This window comes from Choloepus didactylus, chromosome 18, assembly GCF_015220235.1.
Source record: "Choloepus didactylus isolate mChoDid1 chromosome 18, mChoDid1.pri, whole genome shotgun sequence".
NCBI lineage: Eukaryota > Metazoa > Chordata > Mammalia > Pilosa > Megalonychidae > Choloepus > Choloepus didactylus.
This window is the reverse complement of record NC_051324.1, coordinates 32479828-32501059: the sequence shown is the minus strand read 5'-3', so window position 1 is coordinate 32501059 and position 21232 is coordinate 32479828. Positions and strand designations below refer to the sequence as shown.

Sequence of the window (21232 nt, the reverse complement as noted above, 5' to 3'; positions counted from 1 at the left end):
TTAGTATTTGGTGTATTGGAAGAGGTAGAGGGAAATACCTGGAACTTTTGAACTGCAACCCAGTAGCCTTGATTCTTGAAAATGACTGTATAACTATATAGCTTACACTATGTGACTGCGCGATTATGAAAATTTTGTGGCTCCCAATCCCTTTATACAATGTATGGAAAGATAAATAGAAAAATAAGGACAAAAAGTAAATGAATAATAGGCAGGGAGGGGAGTTGGGATGTTTTGGGTATTCTTTTCCATTTTAACTTTTATTCTTCTTCCTTTTTGTGTATGGTAATGAAAATGTTCAAAAATTGAATGTGGTGATGAATGCACAAGTGTATAATGGTGCCGTGAACAATCAACTGTACCCCAGCGATGATTGTACGGCACGTGAATATATCTCAATAAAACTGAATTAAAAAAAAACAAAAACAAAAAAACTAACTCTATCCAAAAAAAAAAAAGAAAAAGAAAATGGAATGAACAGGGACTTCCAGGAAGATGGCAGAGTACGTGAGGCAGACAGGTTTCTCCTCTGTCTGAGTAACTAGAAAGGGGCTGGAGGACACCAGGAACCATGGTTGCAGGGTGTGACCTGCCATAAAGAGTCCCCCACACACATGCAGGGGACACCCCACAAAAACAGAGAGACGGGGCTCAAGGAAGGGGAGTTCATTCCTAACCGGTGGGCGCCTCCCTTCCCCAGGCCAGCAGCAGCAAAACCGCTGCTAGGCAGGGGGGTGAGCAGCGGCTCTCTGTTCCTATCCACCTACCTTGAAAGTTTGCTGGGGGATGATCCTCCACAGCCTGATGGCAGGGAGCTCCCATGAGGGAACTCAGTGGGCTGCAACTGCTCTCCCCCCACGGAATTCCTGGGGGTGCAGCAGTGAGAAGAGGGGAAGGCATCATATTGCTAAAAGGAAGCCCCGCACACACCACAGAGACTCCTGGGTGCAGGGCAGGCAGAGAAACAGCAGGCAGGGCCCACATCCCAAGTGCAGGGTGCCCTGAATCAGGCTGCCTGTCTGCCTCCTTGGGACCCACGTTATAGCCCCAGGACCCAGAGCACACGGAGATTCGGTGCACTGATTGATTCCCCATCCAGTTTGGACTCCACCCACTGGGCAGAAATTCGGGGAAGACCTACCTGAGAGCACCATCTGCTGGTAGAATTTGGAAACTGCACTCCAGCAAGCTGTTCCTCAACAGCGCCACCTGCTGGTAGACTTCAGAAACTGAACACCAGCAAACCAAATCGTATATAAATACACAATTAATTCTGCACTACCCAAAACAACCCCATCAAGACAAGCAAATACCCCAAAGCTAGCAGAAAATTACAAAGCACTTGAAGGATACAGAAGATATGGACAAGCCAAATGGACAATTAAAAGTCGGGAAGAGACACAAAATTTGGAGCAATTAATCAAAGAAGTACTCAGAAATATCAATATTATGGCTCAGAATATAAAGGACATGAAGAAGACCCTAGAAGAGCATAAAGAAGAATCTGTAAGGGTAAATAAAAAAATAGTGGATCTTATAGAAATAAAAGATACTGTTAAAAATGATATTATGAACAACTGATTGTACACTTTGAAGGATTTTATGTTATGGGAATATATCTCAATAAAATTGCATTTAAAAAAAAGACTGCTAATCAAATTAAAAATATTCTTGAGACACATAACACCAGATTTGAAGAACAAGAGGAATGAATTAGCAATCTTGAGCATAGGGTGGTGGAAAGTGAAAGCACAAAAGAATGAATGGTGAAAATAATTGAAAAATTTGAAATGGATCTCAGGGAAATGATGGACAACATGAAGCACACAAATATAAGAATCACTGGTGTTCTAGAAGGGGAAGAGCAAAGAGCTACAAAGCGATTAAAAGAAATTGTTGGAGAAAATGTCCCAATCCTTCTAAATAGCAAAAATACCCCAATTAAAGATGCCCACAAACTCCAAAAAGAATAAATCCAAATAAACCTATTCCAAGACATATACTAATTAGATTGTCAAACGCTGAAGAGGAGAGACTTCTGAAAGCAGCAAGAGAGAAGCAATTCACCACATACAAGGGAAACAACATAAGACTAAGTACTGACTACTCAGCAGGCACCAAGGAGGCAAGAAGGTCGTGGTATGACGTATTTCAAATTCTGAAAAAGAAAAATTGCCAGCCAAGAATTCTTTATCCAGCAACGCTCTCCTTCAAAACTGAGGGAGAGTTTCAAATTTTCACAGACAAACAAACACTGAGAAAACTTGTCAACAAGAGAGCTGCCCTGCAAGAAATACTAAAGAGAGCTCTGCCAGTTCAGAAAAAAAGAATGGAGAGAGAGGACTGGAGAAGAGCACAGAACTGAAGAGTTATTAGTAGGGTGTTCTAGTTCGCTAATGCTGCTGGGATGCAAAACACCAGAAATGGATCGGCTATTTGGTTACACGGTTACAGTCTTAAGGCCATAAAGTGTCCAAGGTAACACATCAGCAATCGGGTACCTTCACTGGAGGATGGCTAATGGTGTCTGGAAAACCTCTGTTAGCTGGGAAGGCATGCATCTGGCTGGCGTCTGTCCCAAAGTTCTGGTTTCAAAATGGCTTTCTCCCAGGACAGGCTGCAGTTCCTCAAAAATGTCACTTTTAGTTGCACTTGGGTTATTTGTCCTCTCTTAGCTTCTCCGGAGCAAGAGTCTGCTTTCAACAGCTGTCTTCAAACTGTCTCTCATCTGCAGCTCCTGTGCTTTCTTCAAAGTGTCCCTCTTGGCTGTAACTCCTTGTCAAAATGTTACTCACAGCTGCACTGAGTTCTCCCTGCCTGTCAGCTCATTAATATGGCTCCACTGATCAAGTCCCATCCTGAATGGTGGGGCCACACCTCTACAGAAATTATCTCATCAGAGTTATCACCTACAGGTGGGTGGGTTGCATTTCCATGGAAATACTGAAAGGATTCCAATCTAATCAGCACTAAAACATCTGCCCCACAAGATTGCATCAAAGATAATGGCGTTTGGGGGACATAATACATTCAAACTGGCACACAGGGTAACTTACAGGAAAAAAAGAGAGAGGGAAAAAAAAAATAGATCTAACAACTAAAAACCAAAGGATAAGATGGCTGATTCAAGAACTCCTTTCAAAGTAATAACATTGAATGTGAATGGATTAAACTCCCCAGTTAAAAGACAGAGACTGGCAGATCGGATTAAAAACTATAACCCAGTGATATGCTGTTTACAAGAGATTCATCTTAGATGCTGTGACACAAAGAGACAGAAAGTGAAAGGATGGAAAAAAATATTCTGCACAAACTGCAATCAAAATAAAGCTGGGGTAGCTACACTAATAATAATTATTATTATTAATTTAAATTTAATAATTTAAAGTCTGGACAAAACGGACTTTAAATGCAAAGATGTCATAAGAGATAAAGAAGGACACTATACATTAATAAAAGGGATAAGTCACCAAGAAGAAACAACAATTATAAATGTTTATGTACCCAATCAAGGAGCTCCAAAATACATGAGACAAACATGAAGGGAGCAATACACACATTCTACAAAAATAGTGGGAGACTTCAATACACCACTGTGCCAGTTTGAATGTATTATGTCCCCCAGAAAAAGCCATGTTCTTTGATGCAATCTTGTGGGGCAGATGCTTTAGTGCTGATTAGATTGGAATCCTTTGAGTGCTTCCATGGAGAAGTGACCCACCCAACTGTAGGTGATAACTCTGATGAGATAATTTCCATGGAGGTGTGGTCCTACCCATTCAGCGTGGGCCTTGATTACTGGAGCAGTATATAAGCTCAGACAGAAGGAGCAAGCTTGCTACAGCCAAGAGGGACACTTTGAAGAATGCACTGGAACTGAGAGAGGAGCTTCAGCTTACAGAGACATTTTGGAGATGGCCTTTGAAAGCAGACTTTTGCTCCAAAGAAGCTAAGAGAGGACAAATGCCCCAAGAACAACTAAGAGTGACATTTTTGAGGAGCTGAAGCCTAGAGAGGAATGTCCTGGGAGAAAGCCATTTTGAAAGCAGAGCCCCAGAGCAGATGCCAGCCACGTGCCTTCCCAGCTAACAGGTTTTCTAGATGCCATTAGCCATCTTCCAGTGAAGATACCCAATTGTTGATGCATTACCTTGGACACTTTATGGCCTTAAGACTGTAACTGTGTAACCAAATAAACCCCCTTTTATAAAAGCCAATCCATCTCTGGTGCTTTGGATCCTGGCAGCATTAGCAAACTAGAACAACCAATCTCTTCTGTAAATAGAACAACTAGACAGAGGACCAATAAGGAAATTGAGAACCTAAACAATATGATAAATGAATTAGACTTAATTGACATACATAGATTATATCCCAAAGTACCACAATATACATTCTTCTCTAGTGCCCAAGGAATGTTTTCCAGAATAGATCATATGTTGGGGCACAAAATAAGTCTGAATAAATTTTAAAAGCTTGAAATTACTAAAAGTATATTCTCTGACCACAATGAAATGCAACTAGAAATCAAAAACCACCAAGGAACTAGATCTTCCACAAATATATGGAGGTTAAACAACATGCTTCAAAACAATCAGTGGGTCAAAGAAGAAACTGCAAGAGAAATTGGTAAATATCTAGAGATTAATGAAAATGAGAATACAACATATCAAAACCAGTGGGATGCAGTGAACACAGTGCTGAGAGGGAAATTCATAGCTCTAAATGCAAATATCAAAAAGCAAGAAAGAGCTAAAACTGAAGACCTAATTGAACAACTGAGGAGGCTAGAGAACGATCAGCAAACTAACCCTAAAGCGAGTAGACAAAAAGAAATAACAAAGATTAAATAAAAAATAAATGAGTTGGAGAACAAAAAAGCAATAGAGAGAATAAATAAAACCAAAAGTTGGTTCAAGAAGATCAACAAGATTAACAGACCCTTAGCTAGACTGACAAAGTAAAAAAAAAAAGAGAAGACCCAAATAAACGGAATCAGAAATGAAAAGGCAATAATTACCAGAGCCCAAAGAATAAAAAAAATCAAGGATACTATGAACAACTGTATGCTAAAAAGCTAGACAATTTAAAGAAAATGGACAATATCCTGGAAACACATGAACAAACTAGACTGACCCAAGAAGAAATAGAAGACCTCAACAAACCAATCACAAGGAAAGAGATCTAATCAGTCACCAAAAATCTACCAAAAAATAAAAGCCCAGGGGCAGAAGGATTCACAAAGGGAATTTTAACAAACTTTCCAAAAAGAATTGACACCATTCCTGCTCAAACTCTTTCAAAAAATTGAAGAAAAAGGAAGACTACCTAACTCATTTTATGAAGCTAATATCACTCTAATATCAAAACCAGATAAAGACAGTACAAAAAAGGAAAAATAGAGACCAATCTCCCTAATGAATATAGATGCAAAAATTCTCAGCAAAATACTTGCAAATCAAATCCAAAGGCACATTATAAGAATTATACACCATGACCAAGTAGGGTTCATTCCTGGCATGCAAGGGTGGTTCAACATAAGAAAATCAATTAATGTAATTCAACATACTAACAAATCAAAAGGGAATAATCAAGTGATCATCTCGCTAGACACTGAAAAAGCATTCGAAAAAATTCAACATCCTTTTTTGGTAAAAACACTTCAAAAGGTAGGAATTGAAGGAACCTTCCTCAATATGAAAAAGGGCATATATGAAAAACCCACAGCCAGCATAGTACCCAACAGTGATAGGCTAAAAGCCTTCCCGCTAAGATTGGAAATGAGATGAGGATGCCCACTGTCACCTCTATTATTCAACACTGTGCTAGAAGTGCTAGCCAGAGCAATTCACCAAGATAAAGATATAAAATGTATTCAAATTGGAAAGGAAGAATAAAACTGTTATTATTTGCAGATGATATGATCTTACATTTGAAAACTCCTGAGAATTTGACCACAAAGCTACTTGAGCTAATAAAGAAATTCAGCAGGGTGGTGGGATATAAGATTAATGCACATTAAGATGGTAATGTTCCTATACACTAGTAATGACCTAACTGAAGAGGCAATAAAAAAAAAAAATTCCATTCACAATAGCAACTAAAAAAATCAAGTACCTAGGAATAAATTTAACCAAAGACATAAAAGACCTCTATACAGAAAACTACAAAATTTTACTAAAAGAAATAAAAAATTCATGCTCACAGATAGGAAAAATAAATATTGTTAAGATGTGAATTCTACCAAAACTGATCTAGAAATTCAACGCAATCTCAATCCAAATTCCAACAACCTACTTTGGAAACTTGGGGAAGGTAGTTATCACATTTGTTTGTAAGGGAAAGGGGCCTCGAATTGCCAAAAACATCCTAAGAAAGAAGAGCAAAGTGGAAGAACTTTCACTTCCAGACTTTGAAGCCTACTATAAAGCTACAGTGGTCAAAACAGCATGGTATTGGTATAAAGACAGACATATCGATCAATGGAATCTGATTTAGAGTTTGGAAATAGACCCCCTGCTATAAAGTCGACTGATTTTTATAAGGCTCCCAAACCTACTGAACTGGGACAGAACAGTATCTTCAACAAATGGGGCTGGGAGAACTGGATAGCCATAACAAAAAGAATGAAAGAAGACCCGTACCTCATACCCTACACAAAAATTAACTCAAAGTGGATCAAAGACCTCAATATAAGAGATAGTATCATAAAACCCTGAAAAGGTAAAGTAGGAAAACATCTTCAAGACCTAGTATTAGGACATCATTTCTTAAACCTTACACCCAAAGCACAAGCAACAAAAGAGAAAACAGATAAATGGGAACTCTTCAAAATCAAAAGCTTCTGCACCTCAAAGGAATTTGTCAAAAAAGGTGAAGAGGCAGCCATCTCAATGGGAGAAAATATTTGGAAACCATGTATCTGATAAGAGACTAATATCTTGCATATATAAAGAAATCCTACAACTAACAACAATAGTACAAACAGCCCAATTATAAAATGGGCAAAAGGTATGAAAAGACATTTCTCCGAAGAGGAAATACAGATGGCTAAAAGATCACATGAAAAAAGGTTCATCTGCATTAGCTACTAAGGAGATGCAAATCAAGACCACAAGGAGATTTCACCTCAATCCAATTAGAATGGCTGCCAAACAGGAGACTATAAATGCTGGAGAGGATGTGGAGAAATCGGAACTCTTATTCATTGCTGGTGGGACTGTATAAGGGTACAGCCACTCTGGAAGACAGTTTGGCGGTTTCCCAGAAAACTCAATATTGAATTACCCTATGATCTGGCAATTCCCCTTCTTGGTATATACCCAGAAGGTTTGAAAGCAGTGACACGAACAGACATTCGTACGCCAATTTTCATAGCAGCATTGTTCACAATTGCCAGAGATGAAAACAACCTAAGTGTCCTTGAACAGACGAGTGGATAAACAAAATGTGGTATATACACATGATGGAATACTATGCAGCAGTAAGAAGCAACAACGTCTTGAAACATATGGCAACATGGATGGATCTTGAAGATACAATTCTGAGTGAAATAACTCAGACACAAAAGGAGAGATATTGTATGTCACCACTTCTATGAACTATCTAATCAATGTAAAATCAATGTCTTATAATGTAAAAGTATTGGGGACCTAATGATAGACAGTAGCTAGTGAGGTGGAATGACAGTCTAATATGTTCAGATATGTTAATGACGGTGAATTCAAAGGTGTGGTAATGGATAGTGGTGACGATTGTTTTGTTAATGGGATTATAAGCATCAGAGCTGTATTGAAGGTGAATAGGAATGAAAGGGGCTGTTTAAAGGCATGTTTCCCACAGATCAGCACCACAAATATAGACTGATGTTTGTATGATACACTTCTAAGGTATGACACTGGCACAGAGAGTTGATAACAGACAGGTACATGGGAAAAAATCTACACATTGCATACTAGGGACCATAATTAATAGGAATATCATACTCTATAATAAAGTTTCAGTCACTAAGTTTATTCGTCAGAAACTTAAATCTCAGAGTGTCCCTATGCCAGCTAAGTCCCGAAACCCAGAGGCAATAGCCTCTTCAAGATCATCAACTAGATATGTCCCCTTTGTTCATAAAGTTGACACCCCTTTTCAACATGAACAGGTTAGGGTGGTCACTGAAGATCAGGAAAGTGAGTAAACTACAGGAAGGGGTAGCAACAGACAAGATGGAATTTAACAAAGGATTATAAATACTGAATCTTTATATAATTTTCTTTTCCTTAGTTGCTAGGGTATTAGAATAGTTAGCAGGAAAAAATTGAAATGGTGGAACTATAACCCATAGCATCTTTTGAAATTTGTTATATAGCTACTTGTTAAATTGTAATTTGAAAGGTATATCTTTCTGTATATATGTTAGATTTCTTATTCTTTGAAATTTGCTCTCTATTTGTTAAATTGCACTTGGAAAGTGATCACTTTTATGTATGCATGTCATATTCTACAGTAAAAAATATGGTTAAAAAAAAGACTGAAAGCAAAAAAAAAAAAAAGAAGTTCTGATTCATGCGATGTCTTCATGGATGACCCTTGAAGACATCATGCTGAGTGAAATAAGCCAGACACAAAAGGACAAATATTGTATGATCTCGCTAATACAAAATAATTAGAAGAAACTAATAAGAGTTAGAATCTACTATGTATAGGTTACCAGGGGCTGTGCTGGAGGTAGGGAATGGGGAGCTAATGTTTAAATGCTACAGAATATCTATTTGGGCTGATTGTCAAGTTTTGGGAATGGATAGTATTGAAGGTAGTACAACATTGGGAGTGCAATTCACAGCACTGAATTATATGTGAATGTGGTTAAAGGGGAAATTTCAGATCTTTTATATATTTCTAGAATAAAAACTAAAAGATAAAACAAGACAGGGAAGCCCAATGTAAACTATGGACTATAGTTAATAGTACAATTAAAATATTCTTTCAATTTTAATAGAGGTACTACACTAATACAAAGGGTTAATATAATGGGGAGGGTATATTGGAATGCTGTATTTGCCACATGATTTTTCCGTAAATCTACAACTTCTCTAACTAAAAAATTTTTTGAAAAGAATTCAATCTCAACTAAAACAAAATAATGGCTGCTTTCTTCACAAGAGAAATAAGGAACTCAGGTGCAAATTCTACCTTACAGTCTGACTGAACGTAGATGACCACTCATAAAATAAAAAAAAAAAAAAAAATCCACAAAAAAGGAGCAATACTCTGATTCCAAAGAAGAAGAAAAAGGGGAAACAAAATATGGTCCAATGGCTAATAAATGAAAGACTCAGTAAGACCAATTTCAAATTTTCTCTCCTAGCCAAGAAGAACACGAAGGCCGCTTTCCCCAAAGGGCTGCAAAGATGAGAAGCAATTCGCTGTTTATAACTGAAGAGACTGTCCAGCAACCAACAAGTTAACTGAATGGCATTCCCAGGCATGAGCCTGAAAACAACCAGAAGAGAGGTCACATATGGAAAATCACTGAGTAGGTGTCCAGACACTCTAGAAGCTGTTCCACAGACTGTCCTATTTCTATTATTCTAGTCTTCATGAACTAAAGAGAAGGTGGTGAACACCACCATTGTCAGACTCCTTGTTAACTTCAGGTTACGCACTCCAAATCTTCCTATACTCTTTTGTGGAAGACAACTTTTAACATAAAAGCCTACAGTTCAATATTTTATTTAGCACAAGAACATAACATTTTTATCACACTGCAAACATGAAGGAACATTGTTTGTAACTGACCTCTTATAATTCTTACTGTGTGAGCAGATATCCACCTCCAAAAAGAACTAAGGAAAAGAGAGAGAGAGAGAGATTTGAGGTTTTTTTTTTTTTTTTTTCAAGAAACCCAAATTTAATCAATTCCTGTCTTGCTTAGCAAAGTACAAAATTAATATTACTCAAAGCATCATTTTCTGGTCAAATCTATTTAACTTGAAGCAGAAAATTCTGTTTATTATTCAACTCTGTGAATCAAATGCTTTACACATTCAAGGACTTTATTATTCATTTAAGTATTAAACAAGCTTACCATTTCACAAGATGCCTTTTCCAATTGTATACTTCAGGAAACATATTCTAATATTGATTTCCAATATTCCATCAAAAAGGAGGCAATGGAGAGAAGAAAACCACTAGATTCTCTATTACTCAGTTAAGCGCTGATTATTTCCAAGTGGTTACACCAGCAAAAAGCCAGAGAGAGAACAGAGATACCATTATACAAAGTCCTCAAACTCCAAAGGATCAAGGAATCTCTAGCTACTTCCCAAATCCTGCATTTCTTTCTAAACTCCAAAATATTAATGTATTCATGGTAGAAATTCTTTACTGTATATAAGAATTACCTGTGAAGCTTTTTAAAAGTACACATACCTAAACTCCACCCCAGATCTACTGAATCAACATCACTGCTGGGGGTCCTGGGACATGAATTTTGTTTAGTTCCACAGTCGACTGACATTGATACAAATCTAGGCTTTATAACCACTGGCCTAGGGTACAGAAGATAACAGAAGGAAAAGAACCTATTATATAAATAGGGAAATCCAGAACTTCTAGGAGAGGATCCCCAAATGACTGGGGACAGGTATGGTAATTGGGGAATTAGTCTGTGCTAGTACTGTTTTCTACAACTGTGGTGGGAAGGGAGTGAGAAAGGAAGGGAAAAGGAAAGTTTGGATCAGATATAAGCAAAGGTGCAGTGGATCTGGAGTCAAAACCCAGGACCCAAGACTCATACTCTGACTCTGACACATATTGGCAGTGCAAACTTGGACAAATAACTTAATGACTCTGAGCCTGCTCATCCTGGGGGAGGCAGGGAGAAAGTAATACAGTGTTTTTCAAACTGTAGATTACCATCCAGTAGTACATTAGGAAATCAATTTAGTGATGTAAAACCAACATTTAAAAAAAAATAGACTAGAAAAGGTTAAGAGTGTACCACATTTTATAAGAATAAATATTGTTTTGTAAATTTTTCTTTCAGTTATATGTAGGTCACAATATAAATGACACCTAATTGTGAGTTGCGGTCAAAAAAAAAGTAAAAGAAAGTGAAAAGACAATCTATAGAATGGAAGAAAATAGTTGCAAATCATATATCTGATAATGATTTAATATCCAGAATATATAAAGAACTTCTACAACTCAATAATAAATAGACAACCCAATTTTTAAAATGTTCAAAGGACTTTAATAACCATTTCTCCACAGAAGATATACAAATGGCCAATAAGTACATGAAAAGATGCTCAACATCATTGGTCATTGGAGAAATGCAAATCAAAACCACAATGAGACACCACTTCATACCCACAAGGATGAAGAATAGGGTTGGATGGAGGGGGTGGAAAGAGTTAGGTGTTCTTTCTTTACTTTTATTTTTATTTTGGAGTAAGGGAAAGGTTCAAAAATTGATTCTGGTGACAAATGCACAACTGTATGATGGTGCTGTGAATAACTGTACTTTGTGGATGACTGTAGGGTATGTGAATATATCTCAATTAAACTGCATTTTAAAAAAGTAAATGAACAATGGGGGGAGGAGAGGAATGGGATGTTTTGGATGTTCTTTTTTCTTTTAATTTTTATTTTACATTTTGGAGTAATGAAAATGTTCAAAGTTTGTGGTGATGAAAGCACAACTATATGATGATACTGTAAACAACTGATTGCACACTTTGAATGATTGTATGTTATGTGATTATACCTCAATAAAACTGCATTAAAAAAAAAAACCCACAGTCAACATATTACTCAATGGCAAGAGGCTGAAAGCCTTCCCTCAAAGATAGGGAATGAGACAAGGATGCCCACTGTTACCACTGTTATTCAACATTGTGGTAGAAGTTCTAGCCAGAGTACTGACAAAGAAATAAAAGGCTTAGCAAGACAAAGAAATAAAAGGCATCAAAATTGGAAAGGAAGAAGTAAGACTGTCATTATTTGCAGATGATATGATCTTATATTTGGAAAACCCTGAGAAATTGACAACACAGCTACTTAAGCTAATAAATAAATTTAGCAAAGTGGCGGGATACAAGATTAATGCACGTAAGTCAGTAATGTTCCTATATACTAGAAATTACCTAATTGAAGAAACAATCAAGAAAAAGATGATATTCTCAATAGCAACTAAAAAAATCAAGTACCTAGGAATAAACTTAACCAAGGATGTAAAAGACCTATACATAGAAAACTACGTAACTTTACTAAAAGAAATAGAAGGGATCTAAAAAGACAGAAAAATATTCTGCGTTCATGGATAGGGAGGCTACATGTCATTAAGATCTAAATCCTACTCAAACTCATCTTCAGATTCAATGCAATTCCAATCAAAATTCCAACAACCTACTTTGCAGACTTGGAAAAGTTAGTTACCAAATTTATTTGGAAGGGAAAGATGCCTTGAATTGCTAAAAACATTCTAAAAAAGAAAAATGAAGTGGGAGAACTTCCACTTCCTTACTTTGTAGCTTATTATAAAGCCACAGTAGCCAAAACAGTGTGGTATTGGCACAAAGATGGACATATTAATCAATGGAATCAAACTGAGAATTTGGAAACAGATGCCCAGATCTACTATGGACATATTAATCAAGGGAATCAAATTGAGAATTTGGAAATCGATGCTCACATCTACGGTCAACTGATCTTTGATAAGGCCCCCAAATCCACTGAACTAGGAGTTAATAGTCTCTTCAAAAAATAGGGCTGGGAGAACTGTATATTCATATCCAAAAGAATGAAAGCAGACCCCTACCTCACACCCTACACAAAAATTAACTCAAAGTGGATCAAAGACCTCAATGTAAGAGACAGCACTATAAAATTCCAAGAAGATAATGTAAGGAAACATCTTCAAGGCCTAGTATTAGGAGGTAGCTTCTTAGACCTTATATCCAAAGTACAAGCAACAAAAGAAAAAACAGATAAATGGGAACTCCTCAAAATCAAAAGCTTCTGTATCTCAAAGAAATTTGTCAAAAAGGTGAAGAGGCAGCCAACTCAATGGGAAAAAATATTTGGAAACAATGTATCTGATAAAAGACTGATATCTTCATTTATAAAGAAATCCTACAACTCAATGACAATAGTACAAACAGCCCAATTATAAAATGGGCAAAAGGTATGAAAAGACATTTATTTCCCAAAAGAGGAAATACAAATGGCTAAAAATCTGTAAACCTGAAAAGATATTCATCTTCACTAGCTATTACTGAGATGCAAATCAAGACCACAAGTAGATATCATCTCACACCAATTAGAATGGCTGCCACTAAACAAACAGGAAACTAGAAATGCTGGAGAGGATGTGGAGAAATTGGAACTCTTACTCATTGCTGGTGAGACTGCATAATGGTACGGCCACTCTGGAAGACAGCCTGGTGGTTCCTTAGAAAACTAGATATTGAATTACCCTTTGATACAGCAATTTCACTTCTCGGTATATACCCAGAAGATCTGAAAGCAGTGACACAAACAGATATTTGCACACTGATGTTCACAGTAGCATTATTCACAATTTCCAAGAGATGGAAACAATCCAAATGTCCTTCAACAGATGAATGGATAAACAAAATGTGGTATATACACATGATGGAAAACTATGTGGCAGTAAGAAGGAACGGGGTCGTGAAACATGTGACAACATGGATGAACCCTAAAGAGATGCTCATTTATCTGATAAGTGAAATCAGCCAGACACAAAAAAGAGAGATTGTATGTTACCACTAATGTGAACTCTGTGAAAAATGTAAAATAAGTGTCTTATATTGTAGAATATAGGGGACCTAGAGATAAACAGCAACTAGTGAAGGGGGAATGAGTATCTATTAGGAATAGGTAAGATATTGAGGGTAATCTTAATGATATGGGAATGCTCAGGAAGGACTATGGTCCATTAATTCTCTTGGGATATGGTAGGAACATACTGGACGCAATGTAGTTGTTTTAGGATATTTGTTTTTCTTATTCCTTTGTTTGTTTGAAATGTTTTTTTTAATTTTTTGATAAAGAAAAAAAAAAAAAAAGAGTAACACTGGAAATTTTGAAGGAAAACTGTTTCAAAACTAGAATTCTGGACCCACAGTGTTGATCAACTGTGAGAACAGAATAAAGACAGAAGGCAAGATCTCAAAACAATTACCTCCTACAATGAAGTAATCAGAAAATGAATTTCATTTTACAAATACCAAGGCAATAACTAACACAGCAGCCAAGGATCATAAATGGATGTTAAAAGGTTGAGTAAAAGGTTATTGGAGAACAGGATATTACTGTGTCTTGAAAAATCACCTCACAAAGGAAAAAAAGTACTTTTATAATGGAGAAATCTGGTAGACACTATAAGTGACCTAACTAAATACCACCAATATTAGGACAAACTGACATTATATGCCACCGGCGTGATGCAATTATAAGTATATGATGCTATGTATGCGGTATCTTTTATAAGAAAAAAAGGTTACATTAATCTAATCATGATGAAACAATCAGATAAATCCAGATAGTAGGGCATTTTTCAAGACAATTGGCCTAGACTCGAAAGACAAAAAGTGGTAGGGTGACTGTTCTAATTAAGGAAATTAGGAGACATGAGAACTAAATCTAATACATGATTCTTGACTGGATCATGAATTAAAACACACACATACATACACACACACATACAGCTATAACGGACATTACTGGGACAAGTGAGAAAACTTTAAGTGAATTGTATATTAGATAATATTGCATGAATGTTTTATTTTGAGGGTATTAGTATTGTGGTTAAATAGCACAATGTCTTAGTTCTTATGAGAAACATGCAGAAATGTCTATGGATGAAGTGTCACGAAGTCTAAAACTTACTTTGAAATGGTTGGGAAAAAAATCATGAGAGCAAATGTGGCAAAATGTTAAAAATTGGTGAATTTAGGTCAAGAGTGGAATGATGTTTATTGCACTATTCTTACAACTTTTTGTAGGTTCAAAATTTTTCAAAATATAAAGTTGGAAAAAATATTTACCTCCTATGTACTCATTCTCAGGAAACTACTAGAGTATATTCTCCATAAAAAAGAAGGAATAAACCCACAATGGGGAAGACATGGGAAATAATTTCTCCACAGCAGAAGAGAAGCAAACAGAATGCCCAAGGTGATGGTAAAGAGTATACCCAGGATGATAACTATGTACCAGATGCAGAGGGCAAGGCATCTAGATTGGAGTCAGTCAGAAGAGTCAGAGAGGTTTCACAGAAGATAAAAATGAGTGGAATATCTGGTTCATCTCAATGTTCTGAGAGATTTAGAAAACTCGTGAAGAGTGACCTTGAATGAATGAAAAGTACATAGAAAACTAAGCAAACAAAAATCAATACCATTACCAATTCAAGGAAAGAGTTGTGGAAGAAAGAAAAGTAATCAGGAGACATTATACAACTGAAGTATAATACTTACACATTCATAATAATGTAAAGACTGAATATTGATAGAACCAGTTATAACTCTACAGGGCAGCAGTTGGGGGTGAGGTAGGGTGGGAAAAGTAAAGGTGAATAATGAGGGCAAGGAGAAGAAAGAGATTCCAAACCTTACCTTCCATAGTTGAACATCAATAAATAATGCCTAATAATGAAATATTAAAAGTAGCAAGACAAGAATATTATTTTCAGAAAAAGGATATGTAACAAATAAATCAGCTAAAATAAATGCAAGTGGGACAGGGATGATGGGGTAAGGGCTGCGGACTGCTGTTTTGTTGTAATCAACCTTGTGGAATTATATGACTTTTTATACTGTGTGCACATATAACCTTGATAAAAATAAAAATATAAAAGGGCTTTCCTATAATGTTAAATGAAGAAACCAAAGGTGAAGAACAGTGTGTAAGCTATGCATCATTTGTATAAAAAAATTAGGCAGGGGAGGGAAGAATATACATGAGCATTTGTTTAAATACGCCTAAAATCTCTGGAAATTATTAAGAAATTGGCAGCATTAAATTTAATAAAAATATCTGAAAATTATTGTTGTTAAGAAATTTATAACACTGGTTGCCTCTAGTGAAAGGAACTGAGTGCCTGCAAGACAAAATTAGAAAGGAAGATGTCATTGTAAACCTTTATGCACATTTTAAATTTTGAACCATGTGAATGTATTCCCTACTAAAGATTTTAAAATTTTATATATAAATTTTTAAGCAATTTTTATAAAAAGCTTTCCCCAATAAATTCCTCACCACTCTGGATCACTTATCCCTAGCTGGGCATTTAGCTAGACAACTTACACATCGTTCACTTATTTATTGTGTTACTGTGTAACTGACTCTGATTGACTGAGTTATCTCCTCAATGAGGCTGGGAAAAATTATTCTCTCTTCCAATTATTTTAGATCCACCACCCCCAACACCTCACAATGCTGTGTAAACACTAGGCTTTTGCAGTCTGAGTGTTTTATCAGAATTCAAATGAGCATCTGAGTTACAAAACTAGGAGACACGAACTAAGAACAGAGTTTACTTCAAATATTATGCTCTGGAAACATTTAGAGCCTTCTAGGTAAAAAGTGATTTTGTAAATTCAAAAAAATATCTAGGATTAGGAATCAATTCATTGAATCAATTCATGCTCATCACATGAAAACAAGAATAGTCTTATTTTATAAAGCAGCATCCAGAGTACGCTAGACCCATGATGCAGATGCGTCGGCTACCTTCCAAAGAGTCTCAAGGAAAAGAATTTCTTCTTTGAAGAAATATTGCTTGATTTTTCCCCTCAAGTCTTCTGCACATGTAAGGCATTATACCTGGTACAGATCTAGAGTTGGAAAAATTTACATGTTAAAACAGAAATTCCTAATCCTTTCGGAGTTACAATGCTCTGTGTAATCCTAGGGAGTTTTTATAGTAAGAAATTATATTAGTATAATAAAATACAAAATAATGAAAACTCTCAAATAATATGATGTTTTAGTTGGACAGTAACCTGCCTATAGCTGAAAGTTTTCAATATGAGTATTAGATAAAATGTTCTCATATTAAGTGGAAAACTGGAAAAGATATATTCCTAAAGTACTTTCCAATTCTAAAAGTTCTATTAAATTCCTGGATTTTATGAGATGGAATTAAAGGGAAATGAAACAGCTTGCCTTATCAGGGACAGAAATTCCACTAAATGCTGAAGTTCAAAAACCAAGCCACAGTGCCATCCACTTGGTGCTAATTTATTGATAATACTCCTAATAAACTTAAAAATTAACAAAGCTTCTATCAACCTACCATCCCCCAACTTGGAGCATGTATAAATTTATATGACTAAGGACAGATCTGAAAGCCATCTATAAATACAGAAATTAATTTTAAGGAACTTCATTAGTGAGGGTATCTATTTCTATAAGAGGGGATAACCAAATATTTACAAATGAGATCTTATATTCTCCAAAATAGACTGAGATTGTTTTTCAAACTGAATTCCATGAGTCATTTAGAATTTTCAAACTCTGTGTTATCATTTCAAAGATGAAAATCATGTATACAAATTTATGCTAAACTATCTGGGGTGACTACTTTATATCTAATACTGCATGCAATTTCAATTCCTGATGTCATGGCATGGTAAACATTATTGGGTTCTTTACATGAAGGAGGGTGAGTACGGTAGGCTGAAAGGATGGAATGAGCCTAAATTCCAACAAACATCATTGGATGGTCAGACCAGTTGGGGCCACCAACTTTTGAATAGGCATTTAACATTCCTTGCGGTTGAAGCTACTTTTCACTTGCTCCCTTAAACATCCTGAGACTAGATGGTTTAAAGGTAGCTTGAAAAAATAACAAATTGGTAAGAGAACTGTTTAATCAGAGAACAAATATTAAAGTTGGCTAACTGAACTGATAAGAATCTACACCCTATCAATCAGGTTCATATCTCTGTGTAAGTACATTTAATACCTCCTTCAGTCCAACAGATTCAAGTATAGTGAATACCCAATAAAAGGTATTATTGATTAAATAAACAAACAAAAAAACTAGTTAAACAATAATCTGTTGAAGAAGATGATCAATGAAGTTTTCCTATGAAAAATTAGTCACCTAAGAGGTTAGGAATTTTTTCAGCAAACAAGTCTTTGTTCATTCACTTCTTCATACTCTTATCATTTCAAGATTTGGAAAGATGCTTGATGTATAGCTCCTATCATTATTAGTTTTTAAAAAAATGTTGGATGATAATATAACAACTTTTTAATTTCTGAATTGTAAAAAGATTCTCCTTTTCCCCAATTGAAAATACTAAATTTCAATGTATTATTCCAATAATTCTTATTCTAATTTACTTCTTTCCTTAACCAAGACTATTATATTAGGATATTGCCTATCCAGAAAAAAAAATTAAGAAAAAAAATTTTTAAGAAAGCAAAACACTAGCTTCAGACCTGTTAAACCAGTCTGTGTGGGAAAAAAAAAAAAAAAAGGAAAAAGGAAATAGAGTGTTACATAGTGATCTACACCTGGATCTATTCACAGCACTTGAAAGGGGGCAACATCAGATGAGAGCTCTCTCTGAGGATGGCTTTCACAATGTCATTGTCTGAACTATAAATTCATTAAGTGAAATGCCACTATTTCCCATCCTTCCTTCCCATTTTAAAAACTATTTGATCTTATGCTTGATGTATTTCTATTCCGCACTGGTAAATCAAAACAAAAGAAACAAACAAAACTTCTACAACACAAGTAAACACGGGCAGTTTTATAAATTAATACTTTGCCTTTGACATCTTTCACATGGTCAATTTACAGTGTTTGTTAAGTACCTTTAGGTTCACAACTGCTCTCCTGTTATGTATGAAGTAGCATCTAGAAATGAGGAAACTGAGGCAAAAGATGTAGGAAGAGACTTGCCCGAACACTGCAAAAAGCTGTCCTGCTCTACTCGACCACAATGCTTTCCTGAAAAGTTCCTGTCAAGTAGGCAGCACAGATATCCTCATCACAGATATCCAAGGCATCCTATCAAGAAGCAAGAGGCAAAACAGGGTATACCTACCCTCTGAGGAAGATGAAACCATGTAACCAAAGAAAAAAAAGAATGCTGCTCAATCTGTATTATGAGATCAGGAAAAAATAAAAGAATGAAACCAGAGAGATTCAAGGGGGCCCAACTTCTGAGACTGAAGAGCAGGTTATTAGGTTTATTCCTCCTATTAGGAAATTACTGAAACACCTTAACAAGAAACGGAAATCTAAGGCCTTTTGATTTCAATCTTTTTTTCTTTCCCCTAAACAAAAATATCTGAAAATAAGGTACTTCCCCTATCTTAGCATAAGCCCTACATAGGGTCCCTGATATGTAGAACTGATTCCAAGTGTCCATTTGCCCGTCTCCGAATCCAAAAATAATGCTGTCCCTGACACTGGCAGGATCTTCACGCATGTTACCTCTGAAATCATTAGCCTCACATCACCTTCCTAAGCCCTATCTCCAGTAGCTTCTCCCTTGAGAAAAGGGGAAGGAGCTGAACAAGAGGCACATACATTTACTACGTCCCTCACGAAAACATAATAAAATCCTGGCAGCAGGAACTGTCAAGGAAGACAGCCCGCCTTTCCCAGGCTCCCACAACGATGTAAAGACACAGAGAAAGTAACAGCAGCTCAGGTCTCTGCACCCCACACTTCACTTTGCATGAGAGAAGACGAGGCTTTCGATGCAACTGGACTCAACCCTCAACATCCCTCTCCCACGTGCGTCTTCTCGTTTCTCCCCAGCCCTGGATCGGATTGGAGAGAGGAGTCTGGAAGGAATCGGACCACGCAGGGCTGGGGAGGGAAGGGAGAACTCCATATAGACCCTTCCTAGGAGTCCTGGGCTATATGCCTCCCAGTTCCGGAGTCTGCTCTCCCCTACTTCGAGACCCCAGGTCCCTCCATGTCTCTCCAGCCGGCTCCTTAAGGTCCCAGAGCTGCGGAGAAATACGGGCTGCCTGGCGCGGAGTCTGGAAGGGATGGAGCTCCGGCTGCATGCGGATGGAGGCTGGGAGGCGGCCCTTGCCTGCCACCACCCCTTCCCGGGCCCTACCTTCTCTAGGTCCCCAGTTGCAGGCTCTAGGGGGGACCCTTCACTTCACCTCAGGGTGGCGTTGTCCGCGGTCAGGCGCCCCGAAGCTCCTGCGGGGAGGCGTGCTGGGCGGGAGGAAACGCTGTAGCTCCAGCGATGGCTGACAGGCGCACACCAAGCCGGCCCGGCACACGGGGAAGGGGCGGGGCTTCACGGGAGCCGGCCCCGCCCCGCCCCCGCCCACCTTAGCAGGCGAGGCCCACGAGGTGACTACATCCGGAGTTACTTGAGGCCATTCACCTCCGACCTCGCTCGGGTCTGCGGCGCAGTCTGGGCGGCGAGGGGCGAGGCGCGGACTCCGTCGGGTGGCAGCCAATGGGAGGACGGCGCGGGGCGGGGCGACGTGAGGCGATGCCGATGGTCCGAGCGCTGCTCTGCCACTCCGGGCCGAGAGGCGAGAGGGCGGGCGGGTTTCGGGCGGTTCCCGGGCGGTCGTACTACTTCCAGTCCAGCCTTCGCCGCCCCGGTGTCGAAGGTGGTACACAGCCAGCCCTCCGGTTTCCTGTCTGCGCAGAGGAGTGCGTGGGGAAAATGGCCCCACATGCAGTTCCCATCGGAGATAAGGCACCGGGCCGCAGAAAAAGTGAGGGGCTGCGACTACCGGCTTATAGCGCCGGTGAGTGGGCGCAGAACCAACCAGGACTGAGTGGGGGAGGCGGTGTACGGGCCTTACATGAGCCTTACCTGTTAAAACCCAAACAACCTGAAAAGGTGTATACTGCGTCCATGAATGACCCAGGATTACACAAACTGATTTTCAAGTTAGTGCAGTCTAACCACTATTCTAAAACTCCATATCCAGTCCCCTTTGCTTGCTCCTCCAGCCCCCAAACAGTCCACCCCAAAGGGGTCTGAGGTGCTGGATCCTGGACGGTGAGGAGAAGTTTAGTAAAGGAAGCTCAATGAGAAGGGCAGTGTGCCAAAGTACAACAGTTTTCTGACTGCCCCAAGCAGGGAAAATAGGTAGGTAGTGGTGAGTCTGTGACTTTTTGGATTGCACAATGTTTCCAATTCTCTAGTTAGTCACACCAAGGAACAGGAACCAACCAATTTCTCTAGCTTTACCGGTTATTTCG

The 21232-nt window shown here is 37.9% G+C and overlaps 1 protein-coding gene across 8 annotated transcripts in view; it reads right to left on the bottom strand.

Moving 5' to 3' along the window:
* The window catches only part of ACACA (acetyl-CoA carboxylase alpha), a 371031-nt gene that overhangs the window by 232238 nt on the left and 117561 nt on the right, over window positions 1–21232 (bottom strand). The window contains exons 1-2 of one of the 8 annotated variants that reach the window (XM_037808144.1): window positions 10079–10266; window positions 9790–9836 (exon numbers count right to left, since the gene is read on the bottom strand). The exons of 3 other annotated variants lie outside the window; for them this stretch is intronic. In XM_037808144.1, coding sequence (XP_037664072.1) covers window positions 9790–9836; window positions 10079–10122 — 91 coding nt within the window. In that variant the 5' untranslated portion in view covers window positions 10123–10266. Of the gene's footprint in view, window positions 1–9789; window positions 9837–10078; window positions 10267–20117; window positions 20491–21232 lie in introns of those variants that run through there. 4 more of the 8 variants (XM_037808138.1, XM_037808137.1, XM_037808141.1 and 1 more) reach the window with 4 other exon arrangements.